The sequence below is a fragment of the Magnolia sinica genome, chromosome 19 (genome assembly GCF_029962835.1).
Source record: "Magnolia sinica isolate HGM2019 chromosome 19, MsV1, whole genome shotgun sequence".
In the NCBI taxonomy this organism is placed as follows: Eukaryota; Viridiplantae; Streptophyta; class Magnoliopsida; order Magnoliales; family Magnoliaceae; genus Magnolia; species Magnolia sinica.
In genome coordinates, this window is record NC_080591.1 from 19,365,943 (window position 1) to 19,393,031 (window position 27,089).

At 40.6% G+C, this 27,089-nt stretch overlaps 1 protein-coding gene and 1 long non-coding RNA gene across 2 annotated transcripts; one reads left to right on the forward strand and one right to left on the reverse strand.

Moving 5' to 3' along the window:
- Window positions 1-2,666: 2,666 nt before the first annotated feature.
- LOC131234454 (large ribosomal subunit protein uL6) lies at window positions 2,667-9,840 on the reverse strand. The gene is made up of 3 exons (XM_058231345.1): window positions 9,383-9,840; window positions 3,022-3,144; window positions 2,667-2,925 (listed from the first exon to the last, which is right to left on the reverse strand). The coding sequence occupies exons 1-3, from the start codon at window positions 9,743-9,745 to the stop codon at window positions 2,836-2,838; spliced, it is 576 nt and encodes a 191-aa protein (XP_058087328.1). The 5' UTR covers window positions 9,746-9,840; the 3' UTR covers window positions 2,667-2,835.
- A 13,733-nt stretch (window positions 9,841-23,573) lies between these two features.
- LOC131235227 (uncharacterized) lies at window positions 23,574-25,389 on the forward strand. The gene is made up of 2 exons (XR_009166001.1): window positions 23,574-23,938; window positions 25,132-25,389. It is a non-coding gene; the product is annotated as an uncharacterized LOC131235227 (long non-coding RNA).
- Window positions 25,390-27,089: the final 1,700 nt, after the last annotated feature.

Sequence of the window (27,089 nt, forward strand, 5' to 3'; positions counted from 1 at the left end):
GGTTGAGTAGCAAGACATCACCAAGTTATGCCAGCCCCCACCATAATGTATGTTTTGTATCCACATTGTCCATTCATTTGGAGATATCATTTCTCCAGTGGACCCCACCACAGAAAAACCAGCGGGGAGAATGATGCCCACCATTAAAAACTTCCCAGGGCCACAAAAGATTTCGATCAAGCTGATATTCAACCTATCAGTGGCTAATCCGTCAAATTTTTTAAGTTTCATTTCATTTAATGTCTTGTCAAATCTCTTACAATATCAGTTTATTATATTTAGCAGATATTAGATATATATTAATTTATTCAACATATACATTTTTAAAATAAAATATTTTCATGACACAACTGTCATTGTTTATGGTCGTACTGTATCATCTTCTTTCTTAGAGAACCTTTATTTTTCATGAATCCTAAATATCCCTTTTTCTAATTTTTAATTTTAGGAATTTTATGATAGTGGACCACTGTTTTAATGACAGCAGTGGCTGTTCAACCGTATGCTTGGGATAGTTGTACAACAATCTCGACCATCAAACCATCTGATCAGGTGACGGAGCATAATCCAAATCCTGGAAAGATCTGATAATGTGGACCGCTCACCCTTTTGCTTTTAATCATCCATTTGATAGACATTGATGGGATGGTTACCATTTGGTAGACATAGATTGGATGGTTTGGATTGTTTGATCGGTTTAATTTTAGAGATTGGCTCTATCCAATGTGCCCCCACAATTTGAATGGTCTGGATAGCTGCACATGAGTGGTATATGAGGAGGGTGAGCCGCCGCCATTTTCAAAGTGTACGAAAAATATCACGGGAATCGAACGTCTACAAAAAAGACTAGGATTAAACGTCTACCATTGAAACAATTTTGGGCTCACAAAAGTTTTCGATCAATATGATATTTGTTTATTCTCTTCATCGGGTCTATGTGACCTTATGAACAGATTGGATGGAAAATAAACGTTATGAGCCTAACAAATGTTTTAACATGATAATCATTGTCCCCACTGTTATTTGTGGTTAGGGATGTACATCGAGTCGAACTGAGTTGAGCTGAGGCCAGCTCGACTCGGCTCGAATACTGGCTGACCTCAGCTTGAACTCGGCTCAGTCCTCGAGCCTGACTGGCCAGCACGGCTCGGTCAGCAGCTCGGGCCGGGTTCGCCATTGAGACATTTCCACCAACACTTGAACTGCAACTTCAAAATCCCACTGTTTTACAAACCGAGACAATGGTTTTACAGGTGTTTTATCAAACACCTCCTAAGTAACATTAAAAAAAAAAAAAAGTATTTGTTTAATGTTTGGCCAGGATCTACCATCTCCGTCTTTGTCGAAGAGACTGAAAGCTTCCTTGATTTCAGAGATCTGCTCTTCCGTCTACTGTTCTGCCATTCCATCTCTTTGCTTCTCTTTTCTTTTGGTCGGAGGTGTTGAAATGGGATCAGAACTTGTTCAAGAAGACTAGATCAAAATGCAGCCAGTGCTATTTATAGGGATCTTCAAAATCCGAGTTGGATTCGAGCTGGATTTGATCCGAGTCGAGCTGGGCCCTGCTCAAACTCGGCTCGAACTCATTTTCAAGCTCAAAAAATCAGCTCGACTCAGTTCGAACGTAGCCGAATGGAGCTTTTTCGAAACCCGAGCGAGCTAACTGAGCTAGCTCGGTTCGTGTACACCCCTATTAGTGGTATGGCTCATCTGATCTTTTTGATAAGACTCATTTTTTGGCTCATCGTCTCAAACCATCTGGCCAAATGGATGAACGGTGTGAATATAATAAATACATGATTATGGGGCCCATATATCTTTGATCTCCTTTGAACCGTTCGTACAACTCGAGCTCGAGGCGCGTCAGCACGACAAGTTCACACAACAGCCACGTCGATCGTGTGTGGTACACCTGTGGCCAGCCAATCCGCTTCCTGTTAAGCCATAGACAAGTACGATATAGCCAATTCGCGCCACAGAAGTGTCAAAATGACAAACGTGTGATCTAATCCATCCATTGATAATGGACAAACCATCTGGGGGCTCAAAAGTGTGTTTTTCCCAAAGGGAATCACAGCAAAGTGCGTTCAAGTGGTCCAAAGGGGTGCCTCCACTTCAATCGCCAAATGGGGCACTGAATGGCCTCTCATGTGAGGTGGACCCAACTCAAAAACCAAGGTCTTAAGACACAATGGATACTGAATAAGGCCACCTGAACCTGATCAAAACCAGTTCCATGTCTTCAAAAAAAAAAAAAAAAAAAGATCCAGACCACCTTGGGTCCGAAATTCCAGAGGACCCAATGACAGCCCTATTATCAAATTGAGCAACACGAATTTGGGTAACACATTTCTACAAAAGCTAAGAATGTTTCATGGCGTGTTGTTTGCAGATGACAAAAGAGTTAAAACACAGCTACGACTTCTGATAAATGTTTTCAAATTTATAAGTTTTATAATTAGTAGAGCCAAAACGAATCATGTGGAAGGTAAATTTAAAAATAGATTTTTGAGTTTGGGGCATGACCCACCGATCATCTGTACCATCGATCAGGAAAACTGAACCCGAAGGCTGCACTTGAACATGGTGCATATAATCGGGTCAACCATTGTCGATATTTCCTTCATAAATCAAAGCATGCATTATTAATGGATCAAATAAAGATAAAAAAACCAAGAAAAAATCTTTAATCTCCAAAGAGATCCCATACTCAAAATACATGAACCACAATGTTTTCAACCACTATCATATATATCTCCAAACAGTCTGGAAAAATGCCAGCCTACTACCAAAACAAAATCTCTCCACAGCATCTACCAACGATACCTACCTACTTCAGTTATCCTCTTCAGTAATGGTTGCCCTTTCACTGACATAAATACCGTCAAGAAACTTCCTTATGTCCTTGTTTTTCACATGGCATTTCTGCATGCAAGAAATCAGTTTTAGGCTAAGTTTTATATGAGGATTGATTGAACGATGCTGGATAAGACAACACTAGAAAAGCAAGAAAAGTTCTACCTGGTTTATCAGGGCTGCTGAGCGCGAAACAAGCTCAACATCATTCCCATCTAAAACAAGTTCGTCCTTGACCTTCTCAGACCGGAGAATAGATACGCCATCAAGCATATCAACCTTCCGCACCTGATGCAAAGGAAGATGTTCCAAGACATGAATAATAACAATAATGACGGTGATAAAGCAATCTGCAGATGTGATGGCCCATTGTGGTGTTTGGGTGGACCGTGCCCAAATAATCTTTCTGATTGGAGGATCCTCGCCATCAAATATATTTGTTCCCTTCTTCCATTATGGATTTTATGGTATTTCTTGGTAAGTAGTCTTTTCCAGGTAAATCAAAGGGCTAGGGTTGGCCTTCAATTTTCACTAAGAACGCATAGAAAACCATGTCAACAAAATGATAACCAACCTTTTTTAATGAAAATATGGTTTAAAGTTTAGGGCCTGTTTTTGGGTCCTTACTCATGCCTGTTGGTAGACTCACAAGGTCATGTGTTCGAGTACCCACTGTGGTGAAATCCCACTGTAGTGTGAGTGCACGAGTGTGTGTGGGGTGTGAGTGCGTAGAAAAAAAAAAACAGTATAGGGCTTGTTTGGGTGCAAGTTAGAAATGAGTTCCTCTCATTTTAATAACAGTACCCGTGGATTAGAAACAATAGTTTATATAAATATTTGGTTATCAAGATTACTTTAATCCCTAAAAATCTCTAATACATAAAATAACTTCTAACTAAAATGGGATGAACTCATTTTTAAGAGGCACCCAAACAGGCCTTTAGATTTTCCCATCTCACAACTCTGTCCATCAAATAGTTATTCCACCTTTAGAAGAAAATTTTCTGGTTTCCCAATCTATACCCCATCCTACTTCACATCTTGTTAATTGTCAAGATGACTTCTCAGTGTATAAAATTATAAAAAGCGGCCACAAATTACTTCAAAAAGGGTATGCCCACAAATTATATATGATAAACATTTTATCATCTAGAAAATACACATGGGACAAATCATCATGCACAAGCAAAAGCTGTCTCCATTTGTAAAAACTAAGGAGCACAAGATACTGCTAGAGAGATGTAAGCCTAAGTCTCTGAGATCACCTTTCTCATGTCATATTCCAGCCATGCACAAATCTAGCACATTAAACACACCTGTAGATTGGTTGAACATGCGTGCAGGCAGTAGCTAAAGACAATCTTAGAACACTAGAAAATATGTCGATTTGATTCCCAAAGATTCAGTGAAGCTTCGGTGGCCCATTAAAAGTCAGCTGGGTTTCTAATTATCTTTCCGGCTATTGAATCTCACAACAGAAATGGATAAGATTGTATTTACCAATTTAAGACATATCAAATAACAAAAATTGATCAAGTACATTAGGAAACATTCCGAGGGCTAGCTGGAAGATGAAGAGTTTTCATCATTGACAATCTCCAAAGATGCTCAATGGTGTTACCTAATGTATGCATGATGTGTGCATGGCAGATATGGAGTAGCTTCTTCAGAATTTTTTAAATGTCTTGGGTTATGTCAAAATGGGGCACTTGTTCGTGACGGCATAGGGTGGGGCTATGAAGAATCACCCTAGTATTGTGGAGATTGGCTCTTCTAGCCTCCCTATGGGCTATATGGGGAGAAAGAAATGGGTGATGCTTTTGCAGTGAAGCTTTCAAGGTGGAGGTGGTCTTTTTGAAGGCGCCTATGTAAGAATGTAATTTCTTTTTCGTTTTCTTTTTTCTTTCACTTGTAATCTTTGGGCAAATTCCGTGTTCATCTTCAGGGGAAAAAATGGATCACGTTCCAATCTTAGAGCTTGTCCAATGATAAATTGATTATATCAGCATCATTTTCGTATGAATAATCATTTGAAATACATCCATATCACAGATTCACCGTAAACTTACTTCCATATTCAAACATCAAATTTCACGCTGCAATTCAACACCCTCTCTTCCCACCCTAAGCCTTAGGGGCTGCCACTCTCTCCTCACAGAAAATCCAAATTCATACACCGAAACACAATTATACAACCTTTAGGCCTTAATATATATTCCAAAATAATAAATTCTGTTGATACACCCCACCTAATCACAATCACACAACCTTCAGACCTTGGATCTATTCCTGAACTGAAATTAACCCCTTACAACCCAAACGTACAAACCTAAACCCCTTGATTAACTCCCCAAAACCAAAACAGACCCTTCCATCCCAATCATACAAGCTCAACACCCTAATCTACATTCCCAATTTCAAATCAACCAACCCCTTGCATCTCAGTACTACAAACCTTAATCCCTTGATCTACATTCCGACAACTAAACCCACCCATTACATTTTCGACCCTTAAACCATATCATCCCAAAGCCTCCATTAGATGTTCCAAAACACAAATCAGGCCCTTAAAGTTCCATTTTTAGACCATGTTTCATCAAACATACCTCTGAGGGTGATCAACATGTTGGGCCAACTATCTACGACCATGATTGACTGCTGATTATTTCCTTTCAAAGAAGGCCATGGTGTTGAACCTTTGATCTGTGGCAGCAACCAATCACCCTGGTGCCGCTGATTGAGTGGTCTGTGGTCTGCTTCACATCCTTGCTAGAATGTTCATATTTTCGCTTTGAAATCTCAGATCAGGTCATACCCAAATATTCCAACCCTGATCTCAAGTCCCTTGATCTTGAACCCATCAGCACCTTCCAATTCAGCCCCTAACAGTCCCAAATTAGGTTCACGTTTTGTCAACACTCAACCCCCTAAAGTAAATCCTGGAATCAGCCCCTTTTCAAAGCCCCTGGCATGTTATAAATCAGCCCCATTTCCTAAAACAACTTCACCCAGACCAACAACTCTCCAACCCAACTTTCCCCGTTGTATTCTTAAAAATAGGAATTTTTTTACACCCATTAGGAGCAGGACTTCCTATAGTCCTATGATAGCAAGTGAGGAAAAAGCTATGTGTTGACATCTATACAGCAATTGATACATCAATTAAGGGTTTTTGAGGATGGCCTTCCACCCATCTCAACTAGGGAAGAAATAAGAGCAAAGATAGGACACACAGCTAATGTGTTCCGAGAATTTCTTGGCCTGCAGCATGAAAATATATCCGTCAAGGAGCGTACACTCTAGAAGTGCTATGATCTGACTAGGGCATGGGATATGATCTGATTGAAACAGAGGTACCTCAGATCACACGAGTTTTAGCATGGATATTCAGCAAGAAACGGTGGAGCCCAGTCCGGAAAATCTTAAGAGAATCACTAGACTCTTTTTTTAAGTATGAATCACTAGACTTTTAAGCAGAGGGCCAGTCCTCATATCATGCTATGATGAGCACATTTGTTTCACAAACCTCAGCATCACATCCAAGAGTTTGCCATAGTCATCATCATCATCATAATCTAAGCCTCATCCAAATTAATTGGAGTCAGCTGCATGAATCCTGTTCCACTGTTGCGCTCTATCAAGGGCCACCCTTCAGTTAGACTATAGGTCCTCATGTCTTTTCTTACTACATCCATGACCTTTTAGACCTTCCCCTTGCCCTTTTAGAGCCTTCAACTTGTACCAACTCAAGCATAACAGGCACGATTCTTGGTCTCCATTACACATGACCAAACCATGTAGCCTACTTCCCTCATCCTATTACCTATTAGTACTACTCCTAAGTTCCCTTGAATGCGATCATTTCTAATCCTATCCTTCCTCGTCTTGTCATCTTAACATCTTCATTTCAGCTACACTCATCCTGTGAACATGTCTACAGGAAGAAAAAAAAAAATAGCAACCAATAACTACCACTGCCACAGCCAATGACCACCACTGCCACAGTGGAATTCCGAGGTTAAAGGTAAGACAAAGGTCTCAAATAAAGGAGGAGACAACAATATGTGCATCAACTGTGGAGGCTGAGGCCATTTGTGTCATGAGTCCGACAAAAATTTTCAAATCTGTGAGAAATGGAAAGATTCTGAAGATTGCTAATGCACCGATATATTCCACATGTGAGCTGTAGTGGACAAGGTATGAAGATCATCATAGTTTTTTTAAGGTGAATATTTTCTTCAATCAGCAGGAAAAGCAGACAGACAAACAGAAAACAAACCAAGAAAGAAAAACAATAAAAGAATACAACGAATCAGTCCCCCAACTGGAAAAGGCCCAAGGGAACTACGGGGCCCAATCCCTGAATAAACCCAAGACCTGGTTAAAAACCCCACCAGAAGATGTAGACATGCTGCAGAAGCAGCGATTCTCTCTCCAACCAAATACCCCAGAGAGCTGCTAAGAACAGAATATGCCATTTTCTCCTGCCCAGAGAGCCATATCAGTCCTCAATACTAGCCAGCATCACCCAGGATACCGAGGCCATCTAAAAGACAACTCCAGATCTCCGTCACGAAGGGACAGTGAACAAAGAGATGATCAACAGTTTCTTCATCACAGAGGCATAGAAGACACGTTAGGGAGAACCATGCCCCCTTTTCTAAGGTTATCGACTGTAAGAATCTGGTTTCTTCCAGCAAGCCACGCAAAAGAAGATCATAGTAGATAGAGGTTGCAGCATGTATGAAGCCTCGTGGAGGACAATCAACAAACTTAAACTCAAGAATGAGAAGCACCCAAACCTTACAAAGTCATGTGGCAAGAAATTACCTCCATCCTAGCGATAAAGCGATGCTTGCTGCAATTCTAATTGTGCCCATACAAGGAATCCCTATGGTGTGACATCATCGCCATGAAAGTCCATGTCTTGTTTGGGATAAATATGGCAACAGGACACAATGATCAGGCATTCCGACCCTAAAAGCACCCATATGTTCACATATAAGGGTAAGTGCATTACTCTCAAGCCAATGAGGGATGAGCACAAGGACAAAGAGACAATCCCAGTTGCTCTTAGTGTGTACCGCCAAAGCAAGCTAAGAACATGATGGAAAACGCCCTATTAAGGTGAGAAATTGGCTCCCTCGGCAGAGTTATATCACTTTCATTATTTTTCAATAAGATCCAAAAAAAGAAAATACCCATTGTGATCTGGAATCTTTAAAAATAAATAAATAAATAAAAGGAATTTAACCATGTCATTAGACTCCCATCCTTAATCAACATCCTATCCATCCTACATTTTTATTTTTTTTAAAGGTTCATGAAACCAAGTACATATATAAATGCTCTAGACTGTAAAAGCCATGAATAACACAGGACTGTGGGACTGAAATGCTCAATGAAACCAAAAAATGACTGCATAAAAAATAACAGAACCACAAAAATTGACAGCAAAGAAAACTCATGAAGCAATCGCTGTCTGCTAGACAGTTTTTCCCATCATACTCATTCAATTAGGCCAAGTTTGGAAAGGGTGCTTTGAAATAGGTTTCTGTTTGAAATGTGTGGAAACCCCATTCTGCATGGAGCAGAGTAGAGAGAAAAAAACAAGCTTATACCACAATTTGCTGAATTGTGAAAAACAGCCATTCTGCTCACTGCAAATACATCTTCCAGATACACCTAGATAAAAACCATAATACAAAATATCCAAACAAAATTTTTATATCATTTTACAATTAAAGTGTATAACATGGATCAACATAAATAAATAAACAATGAAGAACCCAATCGTACATGAGATTTATCACACATACTGGTAGACATCTGAAAAATATACAGATAAAGATGACCAGAAACCAAATCAAATCAACACAGAAATGTCGTTGCCACATAAATGACAGAGATCCATAAAAGGCCACAACACTCACAGCAATTCAGGCTGTGACCCTAGCCCTGGCATGCTGCACTTAAATTGGAAATGCGGCTCAATGTACATGAACCAGGACGTTAATTGGGTCCATCCAACCATGGATCATGGACCAGATGCAACATAAAAATCCCATTGATCATCCAAATTCAAAGACTTTAGTTTCATCCAAGGTGGGACCAACATACAACCTTCCAGATCACAAACCATTGTCCCGCATCTATGATTTAGGTGCAGAGGATGGAGCTCAATCAAAGGCAGATTATAGTCTTAAAAACACAAATCTAATATATATCGGTAGCTGGATTTTGTAAAACCTGCATTTAGAGCACAGCATCAAAGCCGATCACCCGAGATCACAAGAATCAGACAATCCCAATCATTCACTAGGAACATTATTTGTTCAGGAATGCAATTGAAAAAAAAAAAAAGAACAAGAAAAAGAAAAACTCCACATGAATGGTTAGAATTGTCGATCCAGTGCGGTTTTCCGCATATGGCGGATCCATGGCGAGTCCGACGGAATCAATGGATCAGATCGGCATCGAAATAGGGAAGTCGATAAAGGAGGATAAGGAGGAGGGATTGAGATACCTTCTTCTCGCCGAGAAAGTTGCGGATCTCAATACTCTTGTTGCCGTTGGTGATGCTGGCGTTGATGGGGAAGTGAGCGTAGACGAATCTCATCTTGTAACGGTAGCCTTTGGTGACGCCGGTGATGAGATTCTGTACGTGGCTGATAGCGGTACGGATGGCGGCCATCGTCTTCCTCGATCCAAACCACGCTTCGACCTTCATTTTCTTACCACCTTCGATCAGCTGGAAATCCAGATTCAGATGTTTAAAGTTCCTCGTGAGTTTGCCGCGGGGACCCTCCACCTCGATCATCTTCGCTTTTACCTTGATCTTCACTCCATCTGGAACATCCATCGTCTGTGACGCTAAGATAGTCTTCATCTCTCTCACCTCCTCTCCCCTCTCTCTTCTGTTCTCCTGTGAGGCCGAGAAATGAAACCCTGAAACCCTAAACCTCTCTCTTATATGAGAGGAGAGAATGAAGCCCTAAACACGGGTTCATATATATATATAGGAAATGGTTCCATGCGGTCGACCTGAGCTATGTGGGCCCCACCATGACGTGTGTCGAACATCAACACCGTGTATTTGATGAGTCCCCTTTAAATTATTGTATGTCTCAAAACTCAGCCGTATGCGGAACTCAGGTGGGCCACACCATCTAAAATCATGTGAAGACATGCTAAAAACATATAAAAGCACTTGGTGGGGCACACCTGAAATTTGGATGCGTCTGAAAATTGGTCTGACCCTTCATCCAATTGGGACACACATAATGGATGTGTTGGATTTGTGAACGATACCTCAGTTGGCCCAAAAAATGATTATGAATGTTTTAATGGAGGGTAACCCCTCTCAACCTTTGTATGTGGTGTGGCCCACACAAGTCACGGATTGACTTGATTTTTAAGCCCGAGGCCCACCATGGAATGGTGCATCTGACCAATGGGGTAGATGTTTGACACGCATCATGATGGACCCACACAGCTGGACTATATATGTGTGTGTGGGAAGGTCCAATTGTGCGGCCCCACTGTGAAATGTGTTGAAAATCAGCACCGTGGATTTGATGTAGGTCTCTTATAATTTATGGGATATCAAAAAATCAGCCTTATACGGAACTAAGGTGGGCCATATCATCTAAAATCATGTGAAAATATGTCCAAAACAATTCAAATTACTTAGTGGGGCCCACCTAAGTTTTGGATGTGGCTTAAACTTAGTCTAACCCCTCATCTAAGTATGACACCGGCTGGGCTGGATTTGTCAAACACATCTTGGTGAGCTCAATAAATGATTATGAATTTTTAATGGGAAGGTAACCCCTCTCAACCGTGTGGCTCACTCAAAACATGGATTGACTTGATTTTTAAGCCCATGGCCCACCATGAAATGGTGCATCTAACTGATGGGATAAATGTTTTATACACATCACAGTTGGGCCCACACAACTCAACCCCATGAGAAATCGAACGTGGTAGTACCATATATATATATATATATATATATATATATAGAGAGAGAGAGAGAGAGAGAGAGAGAGAGAGAGAGAGTCATGCTCCCCTGCTCACCTACGCACGTCCGCACCTTTGCACACGTGCCATGGGTGTCTAATCTGAACGGTCCATGTGATGCGGAATCCCATAAAACCCCATGTTACAAATTTTCACCAGGATCTAATATTCTAGTGGGCCATAGAAAAGAGAAATGCAAATCAAGGGAGGAAATTGTTTTCATTTTTCATGGCCCATCAAAATTTTAGATCAAAGTAAAACTTGGGCCTGGGAGGTTTCCGGAGCTGGTGCTTCACATGAACGGTTCAGATTTTGGATCCACATCACGTATGATGGGTTCTCAAAAAAGTTCGTACGCAGTACGTACGAACTGGTTCGCAGGTGAGCGTTTCCGTGTGTGTGTGTGTGTGTGTATATATATCCGAATGCTTAGCAGCATGCCACTTCGGCCGAAATATTAGATGAAGGAGAAAATTTGTCCCCTAGGATTTTACAGGACTGCGCATCACATGAGCTATTTAAATTAAACATGCATGACACGTGTACAAAAGTACACACATGCATAGGTGCCTATGTGCTATATTAAAATTCTTTCTACTCTACGGGCTTATTTCAGTGAATGAGACCAAAAACGAGGTAGATCCAAACTTGGACCGCATCATAAAAAGCAGTGGGGAGAGAATACCTACCCTTGAAAACTTGCTAGTTGCCACGGAAGTCATGGAACAAACTGATATTTATTTTTCCATTCATCAAGCATTTTTTTTTTTTTCCATATATTCAAGTTGGATGGGAAATAAACATCATGATGGCCCTTAGGAAGGTTTTAAGGGTAGGCATAGTTCTCCCACTACTTTTTGTAGTGCGGTCCACTTGGGGTTTGTATCAGCCTCAATTTTAGGGGTGTTTTAAAATGATCTCACAAAATGAATAGACAATGTAAATATAGCATTTTCATCACGGTCGGCCCACATATCTTTGTGACGTCAACACACCACGGAGGTGTGCATTACACCACGTAATCTGCTTCCTCAAGTTGACACTTTGGGGAGCGGATTGGCTAGTGTACCACACATCAGCCTGGCTGTAGGTACGTGTCGTCGTCATATGATCACTGACGCTCCTCGGGCTCCGAGTTGTACAACGGTTCAAAGGAGATCAAAGTTACATTGCCCACAGTTATGTATTTATTATATCTACACTGTTCATCTATTTTTAGAGATCATTGTAGGGCATTATCTAAAAAAACTAATCATATCCAAAGATCATTTGGACAACACCACGAATAGGAGCCGAGATAATGATTTTCACCATTAAAAAATTCATAAGGCCCACCGTAATGTTTACTTTCTATCCAATCTACACATAAGGTCACAACAACCTAAATGAAGTGGAAAAACAAATTTCATATTGATCCAAAACTTTTGTGACACCAAAAAGGGTTTCAATGGTAGATGTTCGATCCCCCACTGCTTTTTGCAGTGTGGTCTACTTGATAGTTAGATCTGTCTTATTTTCAATCTCAAGCTTTAATACAAGCTCGTCAAATGGATGGACGGTTTGGATATAACACAAAACTTATAATCGGACCCACAAAACTTGCTAACATCAGTACAGCAGCTATATAGCTGTGTGAGGTACATTAGCCAATCCGCTTCTGACACTTTGCTAGTGGGGTGGTGCTCTGTGTGCTCCTCCATGATCTATACTTTTATCCACAAGGTACATTCATGTTTCAAGATCATCTAAAAATAAGGGAGATCAAAGTTGCTTGTGGAACACATCATAGGAAAAAAGTGGTAATTGAAGGAGGGTAGTTTTGTCATTTTAAAAAATAGTTCATCGTATATCCACACCTTCCATCTATTTTTAAAGCTTATTTCAGCATACAATCTAAAAATGAAGCATATAAGAAGTGGACCACACCACCAGAAACAGCACTCATTGAATGCTCACCATTAAAATTTTCCGAGCATCCACCACAATGGTTATTGAACATCCGACCTGTTGATAAGTTCACAGTTCACACCATCTTGATCTAAAACTTAGTTGGCCCATAAAAGGTTTCTAATGATCAATAACCATTGTTTACTGTGCTGTAGTCCAGCTGAAATTTGAACCTAGTTTAGTTTTGGGACCGTGGGGTAAAATGAGCTTTAGAAAAATATAAACAGTGTGGATATACCATGTATGGTAGGCTCCTACGGTTAGGGTCTCACTCACACCATTGGTTTTGGGTTGCAACCAAGTTGCACTCCCACCTCTCTCGAGCTCAGAATAGCTCCGAGGGACCCATTGTGATGTATGAGTTTATCAACATGATCCATCCATTTTTCCACATCATTTTAGGATATAAGACCAAAAATTAGGCATATCCAAGGCTTAGGTGGACCACACAATGGCATTTAGGGGCTATTTGGAATGAGAGATTAAATGGTATGGAACTGCATATGATGGAATTAACATTATTATTTCACAATGAATACATGTTCGAAAATACTAGTATTTTGACCATCCAATCCCATGTTTATGGTTAAATTTTTCATTTGAAAAAACACACGATATTAAATGAATCTTGCGTTTGGTGGACAATATAATTGCAATCAACAAACCAAATTTCACAACTAATGGCAATCACTTGTACACGTATGCAACTTAAATGTCTCGTGGCAAGAGCGCGCATGGATGGACAAAACATGTGAATCACCATTAGGTCCACATATGTATTAAATTTCAAAATCACCACAAATCCCACGATATCTACTATTGGGACCGGATGATATGATACATAGATTAATTCAATCATTCTCGATAGAATTTAAGGAGACCAGATGCAATTCCATCCCATCTAATCTCATGTTCGAAACATGCCTTTAAACACTCCTAATTAAAAAACTACCTGGAGCCAGAAGTTCTTGATAAGCTGATTTTTTTTGTTTTACCGTTATTCAGGTATATGTACCTTGTGAATTGGTTGAATGGATGATATAGTGGTTTGGTTTCCCTACTCCACTCTCAGCGAACGCACTTTCCCTAAGCATATTGGTATTCACTACTACAAGTTTTAAATCGGGTTAACCTCTAATCTATATAAGTGTACACTCCCACGGAAGGCCTACACAAGGACTTACCCACATACTTGCGCGTATTGGTAACCTACGCAAAGACTTGCTACATACACACCTGTGTCAGTGGCCTATATAAGGATTTACCTACATACACACCCGTGTTAGTGGCGTATATGAGGATTTACTCGCATACACACCTGTATCGGTGGCCTACACAAGGACTTACATACTTACTTGTGTCGATGGCAATACAGTCCTACACGAGAATTATTCAAATTTGGGTTACAAACTCTACACTTAATTCTACACAAAAAAGGAGTGTGTGAACTCTTATAATTGACAACTTACTTGTCAGATTGAGCCCCTTTTATAGTGTCTTCTCGAATTACTTATCAATGCTCTCTCGTGCTTCAATCAGCTCCCCTTGTTCTCCATTGATTATTGATGTCGATGTTGGTTAATGCTTCAACTTCAAGATCAAACATATTGCATGTAATGCTCTATTGAGGTGACCAAAGTGATGGGATGATGATGAAATATCCTACAACTAATAGAAGGTTATAATCATAGGAGATTCACCTAGATGGGCCTTCTAAAGAATTTAGACAAATGATATACCAATAATTTTGGATCTAATCTCTAAATAATGGTGGAATTCAAGCATATATTCAAGTTGGGGGTTGGAATCCTTATTAGTGTTAATCTCAAAGAACATGACTTGAAACTCATTGGTTTAGAGGCTTAGGATGAGAGATATGAACATGGGTGTAACCTCTTAAACCTACATCAACGGAAACCAGGTTTCAAATAGCTAGATAACTTAAACTCAACATGTGCAGGATGGAACTTCCCGTCAATGTTGAGACCATCCACCACGGCCCCTAGAAACTCGATTTTCACTTCACAACAGTTAAGAAGGTAACATCAATCAAACATCTTAAGCCAGATCAGTTTCTAAGTCAACTAGTTATAACAGCATTCTAAGACCCGATCCATGTAGGTCAACGAGTAGCCAACGGAGTACCACTGCATCTTAAATCCATATTTAACCATTGAAAAGAAACATCAGACCCATCTGACCGTCGTATCATGACATGTGGGCTAAATATAGACCTAAGAGGTGTGTAACGGCCCACCTGGACCTCATCATTAGCCCAAAATGGGCCAGGATGTCCAAGTGGAGCCCCCGAGATGATTGGACAAAGTAGATTTAATACAATCATCAGGGTGGACCCCATATGCGATGCACATGCACCTTGCACTATCATTGTATGATGTACACTGAACCAAGCTTATCGGTCAAACAACCTTTGACCGAGCAAATGACCGAGCAAAAAAGCAAGAAGCAGACGTTTCTCCCGCCCTTTCAAATTTTGAAATTGCAGAACTTCAAGCCCCAAAGTGGGCCACTTGAGGTGTTTTCCGGACGATCCAAACCATCCATTTCACTCGTGAGGGTCCACTGATCAAAACCATATAGGGTCTTGGACCCGTGCAAAGGGATGGGGAAAATCGGCCTTAGCCATCCACCCCCTTCATATGTGGCTGAGATCCAAGGGAGAGGACCATCAGGTGACTTCTCTTGCAAGCCAGCACCACCATTATCCAGGGGATTCAAGCCTTCCATGAGCCAGCTGGGGAGAGTCTCTTCATAACCAAAAATAACAAGGAAAAACTTTAATAGTGGAAAAACAAATTTCCATTTTTATCTGAGAGAAGCTGGCACAGCCGTAGGAGGCTTCTCTCCCTTGCCTATAAATAGGCACTGCTACCCTTCATATCCCACACACAAAGAGAGGGAAAGGAAGGAAAGAAGGAAAGAAAAGAGGAGAGAATCAGAGAGAGAAAAGAGAAAGAAGAGTTGGCATGAGCACCCTGTCCGGCCAGGTAAAATCGGCCAAACTACTTTTTGTTTTCTTCCATTTTCTCCTTCATTTGGTATGAAATTCATCCATGATTGGTGACCACTTTTTGGGCCAGAAAGCTGGTCGTAGAAGCGTTTTGACAGAGCCAGAAATGAGCTCTATTTGGGGCTCTGTCATGGACTGAAGTCCGGTATGCAACAGGCCTTAATTTAGGCTTCTAGCAGTCCCTTATCTAGGCCCTGCAACGGACTCAAGCAGGCTATGATTGGAGTTGAAAAACACCTCCTAGCTGGGCCGTTCATCAGGCTGAAACAGGGCTGAAACCAACAACGTTTTGGGCTGTGTTATGAGTTGAAAATCAGCCTGATGAATAGCTGAATACCAGCCGGTTAGACAGCTGAAAACCCATCTTGATAAACAACTGAAAGTAGCTGAAAATACACGCCAATGTTAGTTGATTTTGCAGCCTGATAGCGGCTGAAAACCAGCCTGGAAATAGCTGAGAAATGCAGCTGGAAATCAGCTCTCCAACCGTCCTGATAATGGTTGGAAAACTCACAAAAAATGGCTGAAAAACCAGCCTGAAAACAGCTGATTGTCCTCCTCGAAAATGGTTGAGATTAATAGTTAAATGCATGGCTAAAAGCAACCAAAATCTGGGTCGAGATCGGGCTGCATCCGAGCAGCAATCAGGCCCTTGATAGGCCATGAAAATAAAGAAAAAAAACAGAGCAATAGGGGGGCCGCACCTAATTTTCTAAATCAGTGGACCGCACCACCAAACAGGAGGGTGGGCCGCACCTAATTTCCCAAAGCAGTGGGCCGCACCATCAGAAAAGCAGGGTGGGCCTCACGCCAACAGCAGGTGTGCCTCACAGCTGGTGGGCCTCACGCCAGCAGTAGGCGGGACTCACCATGAGAAAATGTGTGGGCTGCACCAAGGATACAATCCAGTGGGCTCCACCACATAGCATTGTGGGCCTCACTACATATCTGGTAGGCCACACACTGGTATCAAGTGGGCCACATGCTGACGGCAGGTAAGCTACACCCTAGAAATCAGATGGACCGCACTTGGGTCCTAAACTCAGTAGGCTGCACCATTTTTGGATAGCGGGCCCCGTGTAATTGCAGGTGGGCCAGACCATCAGCCCACTCTAGGCGTGTAGGTTTTGAGGCCAAATAGTGTGCAATCTCCACCACCGAGCTAGCAAATTCAACCCAGCTCTTGGGGCTGGCACGCGATGACTACTACTAGGCCAGGATGGAACCCAGCCGAGCGGCTCAAATGAGACCATGTGTATGGGCCTGAGGTGGAGCCAGCTATGAGTTGCCCAGTCTATGTATGCACGCTGGGCCGTCCATTGTGGGCCAGGAAATGGCCAGGCTCTGTCCAAACCTTCTTGGATTTGTATTACGCCTGACATCTGGGCCAAGATAAGGCTTAGTTTGGCCTTTAAGTGGAGGCAAATTTCAGGCCCAACTCCAGGCCACTTTGTTGGGCCAAAGATGGTGGGCCTAATCACCTTGATACGGGCCCGGGTCCATGCTTGTGGGCCCTTGCAAAATCCCTAACGGCCATAGTGAGTTAAGACTTTGAGTAATCCTTATCTAACACAAACTATTGATTAAAAAATCATAGGAGATTGTTTGTGCAACATTGGGCCACAAAGCAACTACGGAAACTTGGACCATAGAAGTTGTTGTCACTCCTTAGGTGATGATTTTCTTCCCCTTGAACTTTTCATCAGTAAACTAAATTAGGGATAGTCTTTTATAACATTTATTAATGATATCATAGGAGTGGATAATCATTCAAATTGTTGGGTTAGAATATATGTTCTGTTTAGCCATTGGCCAACTATTACTTATAAAATTTAGTAATGATCAAATTCTGTATTTATTTTACCATATGTCATGGGACCAATCATTTGAGTTATTTACTCTACTATATGTCTTACATTCCGTTAAACTGCCGATTTGTTTAACTTGAAAACATGATTCAAGCTTACTAAAATACTCAATTACTTACTTGACGCGCATACTTTAGAACTTGGTAAGATAGGAATATATAATTTTTTAACTAGTTATATATAGGGGTGTACATTGGGTCGAATCGAGTCAAACTAGGCTCAACCCAGCCCGGCCCGATCACTTGTCAAACCCAGCCCGGCACGATCACTGGGCCAACATGTCCAGCCCGAACTCGGCCCGATCAACAATCGGGTGAGTTCAGGCCAATTTCGGGCCTGCTCCATCTACAAAGGGACGGACGGCGTTCTCACTTCTTTGTCTCAAATGATTAGGATAAAGATTTAGGATATATATATATATATATATATATATATATATATATATATATATAAACGGCCGAGTCGGGTCAAACTGGGACATGTTTGAACTCAGCCCGAACTCAGTTTCGAGTTGAAGAAAATGGGCCGTCTCGGCCCGAACTCAATTCCAGGTCGGGCCGAGTCGAGCTTTTTCGGGCCGAGTCGAGCGAGTTAACCGGGCTAGCCCGATTCATGTACAGCCCTAGTTATATACATGAGTTTTACTTCACATATCAAAGCATGCTTAAATCTTCATAAGATTGTATTGATTGTAAGTCATACATCATTTGAAACTTCTCTATGGAACTCTTATAAAAAGAGAGTCTAAGCTTAGGGTGTAACGGAACGGATGTGATGAATAGACCCTCAACATAGAGGTTATACTTAGTGGAAATTGAATTATGGGGCTCACCATCTATGGAGTGATTCCACTTACCTAATTGTGGAGTGAACCACGCCATGTTTATACTCACCGCTATTTACTTGCATTGATCCACACATACCGGATTGCTTTAGTCGCCGAATTTAATGATTTCTATATTTCATTTCTAGTCAGCATATGATGGTAGTTCCCTAATATTGAGAGTTGATTGACCCCATGTTGATGGATTTTATAAACACCCTAAGGCGGTAGCCTCATAAGCCGGGGATAGTGGTATGAGACCTATACCCGACCTGTCAGCCTACGCTAGTGTTAAGCCCCCGTAGTGACCTTGAGCTTACTTAAAATGGCTGATTGTAACTGGATTAATAATGGTTGGCTAATCATACATACATGGCACAGACCAGCATCTATTGTTATCGTACATAATGTACGTATTTGTCCGATTGGATGATTTTCTTAGGTCGATGATTACATGGTTGACGAGCCCAACTTCCGTACGGATGTGCATCCCTGGGGCGATGATTGCATTCACTCATCCATGCATATAATAGGACTGCATTTGCTATATTTTGGATTGCCTTTATGTTTTATGTTATTCCTTGTCTAGGGCGGCGGTGTGTAATCTTGAAGGGAGATCATATTGAGCTGGCCACTCATTCATCAATATTTAACCATACAGATGAGACAGGTACAGGAGCTGACGAACATGTGGTGGACCTGGAGTCAGCTACTACTGAAGAAGAGTTTTACGACGAGGAGTCACATAAGGAAGCGGTTGCCTATTATGGCTTGAATTAATAGACTATTTGTTATGATTACTTTTGAACAATTACATTTTGGAATTTTATATATGGGCCCCTGCTAAGTGGCCCAGGATATTCATTTTGAGATGAGTTATATCTATATAACGCTTGCTTCTACTAATTGCACTTTGATTTGATTGTCTATTGATCACTGATTAACACCGGAGTTTCAGGAAATGAGTTAAATACTCGGGTTTCAAAAACCAGGGTGTTACAATCATGTAGCCTTCTATTGCACCAAAAACTCCTACAAATGCTCAAAGAATAGATTCTCTATATAAAGGAATCAAATTTCAATGGTTAAAAAAAATGACACCATCAATTGATCGATCAAAACTCATCGAATTTGTCCAAAAAACTCACTAGATATATTTGGCATAGTTCAATTGATCGAGTCTAATCGCTTGAGATCGATCAAGGATTGCTCAATCAATCATCGATCGAGTTCACTCTTAGTTAGCTGGTTTTGAGTAGTTTATTTTTCAGCCACTTGAGGCTTCTATAACCTATCTAAGCATGTTCAATAGGAGCTCTTATTGATAATGGATGATCAATCAAAGGTTTACTTATTAGGCCATGATCATCTAGAGGTTCAAGGGTTGTTTGGGTTAAGGTCGGAGTCACCAATACACCTCATTTATTTGTTCTTCACTTTCTTAATGCTCTAGTCTACACATGTCTTTAGTCTTCAGCTTCCAAAGGCTCAAATGACTCATTGACAATATCTGAGACAGGGGCCCCAACCTCATCTAGTTTTCCTCCCAAGCATCAAACTCCCCCAATCCCACCATCCAGTGAGAAACTGTCTTAATGAAAGGGAAGAAACCTCTGGTACTATTCTAAAACAGGGAGTCAGACCTCAATGGCGCATTCCTTTGACTAACAGAGAAATCTTTAGCGTATTTCACTCACACAAAACTCACCCACATGCTGCCCACATCTTCAAATTTTACTTTCCATACCATTTTCATCATGTAACTAGCAACTACATATGTTACCAACTTAATGCCTAAGCCACCCTCAGCTTTTAGACAATATATTTTTTGACAGCTAAGCTAATGCAATTTCTTATGCCCTTCTTCCCATTCCCAAAAGAAATCGGCAAAGTCCTTTTGAAGCAAGTAAAAAGAATTTTTAGGAACCTCAAATGTTGTTTGTAACACCCCGTACTTTCCCGTCCTTGAGTGTTACTATATAAACTGACTTAGTTGAATGCAAACCTAGCTTAGTGAACATTCATGTGCATCCTAGTTTAAATCTGACCATCGAAGGTGATCTATATCCATATATCAAACCACCTAGTAGTCAAATAATACATATATTAAGTGTATTATCTTATCTATTTATTATATTACAAATGTTAGACAAACATAGGTAGAAAGAAAATATAAATGTATTTTCATAATTTATCTATCATGAAGAATGTACAAAAATGTATTGTAATGGAATGATATGTATATATTTAATGAATATAAACTAAACATAATAAATGATAATTCTACAATATATATATAATTTAGTTTTAAATATTAATGAAGTATTAAACATCTTTTACAAATATGAATACAAGAAATTTCTAGATATTTTAATAAAGTGGTGTATTGTTTAATAAGGTGATTTTAAATGATATATATATATAATCAATAACATGTATATGGTGGGGTGCTAATATTAAAATCTATATTCATATATGTGTGTGAGATTCTAACCATTGAAATTATAAGTAATATATAATAGCAACAAAATTTACGTGATTATTAGTATTGGTTGGTAATATGAGATAGAAATCGTGCAAATGGCCCATTAGGGCCCTTTTAACCATTGACGTCCAACTTCAGAATCATCCGACCACTAGATTGACAAGAAACCACCATACGACTACAAATCACATCGTGGGGCCCACCTAAGTCTTGAATCTTCCTGACCTTTGGTTGGAGGACCTGATTGGGGCCTCCAAAGGGAATGGACGGAGTGAATTAGTCACAAACATCCTGGTGGACCACACCTTAAAGTGCAAGTGCACAGAGGGAACATGCACTCGCCGTGCACTAATCCAAGTAGCCCGGTCAAAGCGGGCTAACCCGCTATTTCCTTAAGAAGAGAGATATTCTCTCTCCCTACGGCTTCATCAGTAGACGAACACCATCTGTTTCCTTCGCACTGTTGCCCACCATCACAGCTCCCACAGTTGATCCAAACCATCCATCTTGTGCGCAGCCGAGGCTTGACCAAAACCTAGTGGCCTCTCATGTAGACGTGTAGGCATGCGTACACAAATGTCGGTGCAAGCAGGCCCTACAAAAACATAGTTTTCAGAAATGGAAACTGTCTTCCGTAAAAACTTGTCGGCAATCCGCAAGAGCCTGCAAAGGCTCATCTAGACCATCCCTAATGGAGAAATCTCGATCGTCCGTTCATTGCTCGCGTGCTAAGGGTCTATCTATGAAAAACCGATGCAGCTCTCTCCCCATAGTTTTAGAAAACCAGATGGCGGGATTACATCCGAGCCTTCCGATCCAATCCGACAATCCGGAGGAAGCTAGGTTTTTATACAAAGAAGAGCGTGAGGGATCGAGCAACAATAGCCTCTCCTATCCTTGCGGCCATGCTCGAGTGCGGCAGCCATCTTCAGCTGCCGAACCCACCAGTCTATCCTCACGAAGCTTCAATGAAGCTTGTTTGTAAGCTTTCAGGGGACCAAACGGGCCATCCCTAGGGTCTGGATTGGAGGAAGAAGCAGACAGGTCGAAGCTACCATTATCGGTGTTCTTCTCCTCCACCAAAAAAATCGTTGGGTGCGAATGGTTCCGGCATCATCCGGGCATGGTTGATGCAACAGGAATAAAAGGAGTAAAAGGAAGAAAGAAGAGAGAGTGAGAGAAGGAAAGTGGAAGAAGAAAGAAGAAAACGGCACTGATGATGTTGTTGCTGCCTCTACCGCACCACATACGTCACGGCGGGCCGCACCCGAGAAACATCTTAGTGGGCCGCACCTTGCTCTGGCATTGTGGGCCGTGCACGGGCCCAAGGCCAGGCCGAAATCAAGCTGTGGGCCTGTGTCTAGACCCTGCACATTGCAGGTGGGCCTCATTTTAATCAGTTCAGTGGGCTGCACCACACTAAGGTTGTAGGCCTCGCCAAATGCAGTCCAGCCACACGCAGGTGGGCCACACGCTGCTAGTTGGTGGGCTAGACCATCAGCTCACTGCCCATCTCTTGGACCGTTAGTGGACAGCCACTGTTGGGCCTAGTATAGGCCCAGTTCGGGGCTTGTTGTGGAACAAACCCAGGCCCAGGTTTGGGCCTTGATTGGCAGCAAACATTGGGGCCAAACTAGGCCCCGTTCGGGCTTCAAATGGGCAACAAAGTATCGGGCCGAATCAGGCCGAGGTCGGGCCCAATTTAGGCCTTAAGTATGGGTAGATTCTAGGCCCAATCTGGGCCACTTATTGGACAAAAAAACCTGGTGGGCCCGGTCACTCTAATGCAGGCCCGGATAACCATGTTCATGGGACCATTCAAACCAAACCTGCTATCATGTCAACCAATGTGAGTTAACTTGCTCTCCTTAAGTTAGTTTCATGATTTATCATCATAATTATTGCAACGTGGTTAACCATCAATAGGTTACTTGTACCCGAGTTAGTTAGAATAAACAGAGTTGTAATTAACAAACAGCAGTAATTTAAATTATCTCTCTCAAATATTACCCTTAATAGTAGGTCCTAGTGATTATCGTCATCATAACTATTATTATTCCTATGGTAGCTATTATTAATGTTAACAATTACTTTCTAAATTAACTTGATTACCATTTCCATCATTATCAGGATTTGCAAACATCAAGAATGCATGGCCATTAGTAAATTATCTATTTTAATAATAGTTATTATATACAAGGAAATAAAATAATAATTAAATATTAGTGTATTGTTTTGTCATTCTTAAATATTACCATGATAGTAGGTCATAATATTATATATCATTATAATGATTACTACTAACATGTTACACTAATATTAGTTACTATAAATGAAACCATCATTAATAATATTTACATGATATCCATCACTTGAAGATATTACCTTTAATAATACCATTTTATCTCAATTGTAATACTAATTATTACCATGATGAGCTGATATTAATTATACCATTAATGTTAATACCTATGTTGTAAGTAATAAATTAACATGGTAACTAGATTTACACGAACTAACATTTAATCATAAATTCTAACCTAGACCTAAACTTGAGGAGGAAATCCTAAACCTAAGCGGTCTAAACTCTAGGTCAATGCCCTAACCATAGATAGTGTGTTAGTATTAACTGACAATTACTACTTATTATCCCTTCCAATATTATTATAAATTAATTATATAAACTAGGTTTCGACTCCTAAGCAGAGCCTAAAACTAAACTCTAGGACGAAAACCCTAATTCTATGTTAAAACCCTAAGATAGATAACTCAAACCCTAGGTTGTGATCTTAAACCTAGGAAGTGTGCAGAACTTGGATCTAATTGTACAAGTTCACAATTTGTGGTAAGATACAATGTTAAGGCGCAAGCACTTAGCGACACTAGAAGGCGATTCAAAGTATAAGGTGATGATTCTTCCCCTTGAGCTTTCCATTTTTTCATTAGCTTAAGTTATAGTTTGTATTTTAATTTATATTTGATATCTCCCTTTTATAATCACATGTGTTAGCTGGTGAAAATTGAATTGTTATATTACATACTTAATATTTATCCTGTATATTTGTTCATACTTGTGTATTATTGTCGATTTCTTATGGAATTTAAACTGATACATTAGTGGAAAACCCCCACTTATAAATGTACACCCATACTTGGGATATAACTCGATCGACGATGATTGACTCGATCGACGATGATTGCAATGGACCTTCGATCTAGTGGTCATTGAGTGGTGGTCTAGATGGATCATTGATGTGGGCCTACCATCAAGGGTTATTGTGTCTTATGATTTTCAATAGTGATCTTTTATCGCATGGTTTTGATACTCGCCTTATGTGGCCTACTTTGATATCGCCCTATGTGGCTTTGTTCTAGTATTTTCCCTATATGGGTTCGATGTTTTATACTGTGCAACCCTGAGATGGTAAGCCCTATATACTATAATATGATTGGCCACTAGTCGATGGGTTTCCATTAAACATCCTGAGATGGTAGTCTCATGGGCCGGGGATGGTGGTCATAGGACAATATGCCTGAGCCGTCGGCCTACGCTGAGTCATGTGCTCCCCGTAGTGACCGTGAGCTTATTTAAATTGGCTAGTTACAATTGGACTAATAATAGGTTGGCTAATCATGCATGGATAGCATAAACTAGCATCTATTGCTGTCGTAAGTGACATACGGATTCGCCTGTCTAAATGTTTTGCCTGGGGCACAAACCATCATCTATTGTAATTGTATGTATTTGTCTATCTGGATGTTTTACCCGGGGCACGGACCGTCTAGATGTTTTACCCGGGTCAATGATTGCATGGGCGACAAGCCCAGTGCCTATCTGGATGTTTTACCCAAGGTACAGACCGTCTGGATGTTTTACCTGGGTCAATGATTGCATGGGTTACAACCCTAATGTCCGTCTGGATGTTTTACCCGGGACAATAATTGTATTCACGCATCCATGTATCTAATAAGACTGCATTTACTCTATTTTAATTGTCTGAATGTTTTATACTATTTCTTACTTAATGCGGCGATGTGCAATCTTTAGGAAAATTCACACTGAGTTGGTCACTCATCTATCAAATATATAACCGTACAGGTAGCACAGGTGGCCCAGGTGAAATTCATGTTTATATTGACGAGGAGCAAGCTATATTTGACAGGGATGCATGATTATGATTGCTAAGGGTTGCTACAGGATTTCATATCCCAAATTTATTGTAATTTACTTTATTTCACATGTAATATTATTTCATTTTATAATTGTAAGAATGGGGACATTGGTTTGTATAAGTCATTATGTGCAGCTCTTATATATTTCAAATATAAATGAAGTTTTCCTTTATGTTTATTTGTCCATTCTATGCTCATCTGCTTACTCTAATAGTTTAACTAAAAATATACTCGAATTTGACCATCCTTTAAGGTTAACACTCAGGTTTTTGGGAAATGAGTCATATAATCGAGTCCTGAAAAATCAAGGTGTTACATTGTTAGCAGGTGAATGGGAATTCCAAAAAGGACAAGCTTCATCATGAGGATCTTACCTACTTGGTTGAAGAGCCTTCGTTGCCAACCAAACACCCTATTTTTGATCTTCTTCACCACCGACTAGAAGTAAACAACTTTGGATCTACCCGTAAACATAGGAACACCCAAATAAGTTGCCAGAGTCCTAGCTCAAGAGATCCCTATTATTTCTTCCAGCAACCGGACTCGAACTAGGTATAATGTTTCTAGTAGAAATAGGCTACTCTTGCGTTTATTGATGCGCTAACCTGACACTCTTTCAAAATTTTGATAAAGTAGGATACCTTTCAAGGGGAAGAGCTGCTCCCATTAACAAACATCATAATGTCATATGCAAATAGAAGATGGGAAACAATGAGGCACCCTCGCTGTAACTTGTGGTTGGCATCCCCCATTAAGCATTAAATTCTGAAATCCCCAACTAAGGATCTCCACTACTAAGATGAAGAAGCTTGGGGATATCGAATCCCCTTGGCGAAGGCCCTTGGAGGACTTAAAGAAACCACGTGAATCCCTGTTAAAAAGAATTGAAATCCAACAATTTTTCCAACATTTCTCTATCAAATTCACCCACTATTGAGAAAAACTAAACCTTCTAAGGACTTCATTGAGGAACTCCCAATTCACCCTGTCATACGCCGTCTCAATGTCCAATTTCAGGACTGCATTACTCCCGCATGTTTTCCTGTTCAAATCCCTAAACAGCTCTTGCACCAAAGTTATATTGTTTGTAATGGATCACCCTTGCACAAAAGCCCCTGCTCCTTTGAGATCAATCTAGGAAGGAGTCTATGCTCTCAAATCTACGTTCTCACGTTGGACAATTTCTATTCCAATACAAACAATTCTTCATTCAGAATGGCTCCTTGCAATTTCGCATTGTAATTGATTGTGAGTTTTTCTTTTTTGTGTGATTGCTTCTAATTACCTGGTATACTAAAAGTACTTTCATATGAAACGCAAAGTGCAACCCATCTTCGGAAGACGAGCCCCACCCTCCGACAAGTTGTATGATTATCTTATAATAATCTCATGAAAGTCGTTAAATAGGTGACCAATCTTCTCAGGTCTCGGTTATATATGGTTCTATTCGACAACGTATCTGTCCATCTTGGCGCTTGGGGTTAAAGTTGTTAGGTTTGGATCGAGCCACACAATCGATTATGGCACACCCGCACACACCACACGTGACCGAAAACAAGCCGAGAGATAACAATTATTTCGCGCTCTTCCTTGCATCATGGGGCACAATGCTTTTCCAGCAGCATAGTACCCATACGAGTATTGTGTGCTACACTATCCAATCTAAGTCAGGTGGTGTTGGGGTCACCACTCAATCTGCTTTCTATTAGGTCCTTATCCCTATCATTAATAGTGAAAAATAATTATTAATTATGTTCTGATGGCCATCATCAACATGGTGATCACGGCAATTGACTTGGCGGACCATCATGTGGACAGACGATATCACAAAGAATGGGAATTGGTCTAATCATCTAATTATTAAACCGTATAGCCCATTTATAT

Excerpts from the sequence above, each read along its gene's own strand:
- LOC131234454 (XM_058231345.1), bottom strand. The coding sequence starts at position 9,745 with ATGAAGACTATCTTAGCGTCACAGACGATGGATGTTCCAGATGGAGTG. Across the intron at positions 3,145-9,382 it reads ACTTTCTCGGCGAGAAGAAG|GTGCGGAAGGTTGATATGCT; the intron begins GTATCTCAATCC and ends CCTTTGCATCAG. Across the intron at positions 2,926-3,021 it reads CAGCAGCCCTGATAAACCAG|AAATGCCATGTGAAAAACAA; the intron begins GTAGAACTTTTC and ends TCTTGCATGCAG.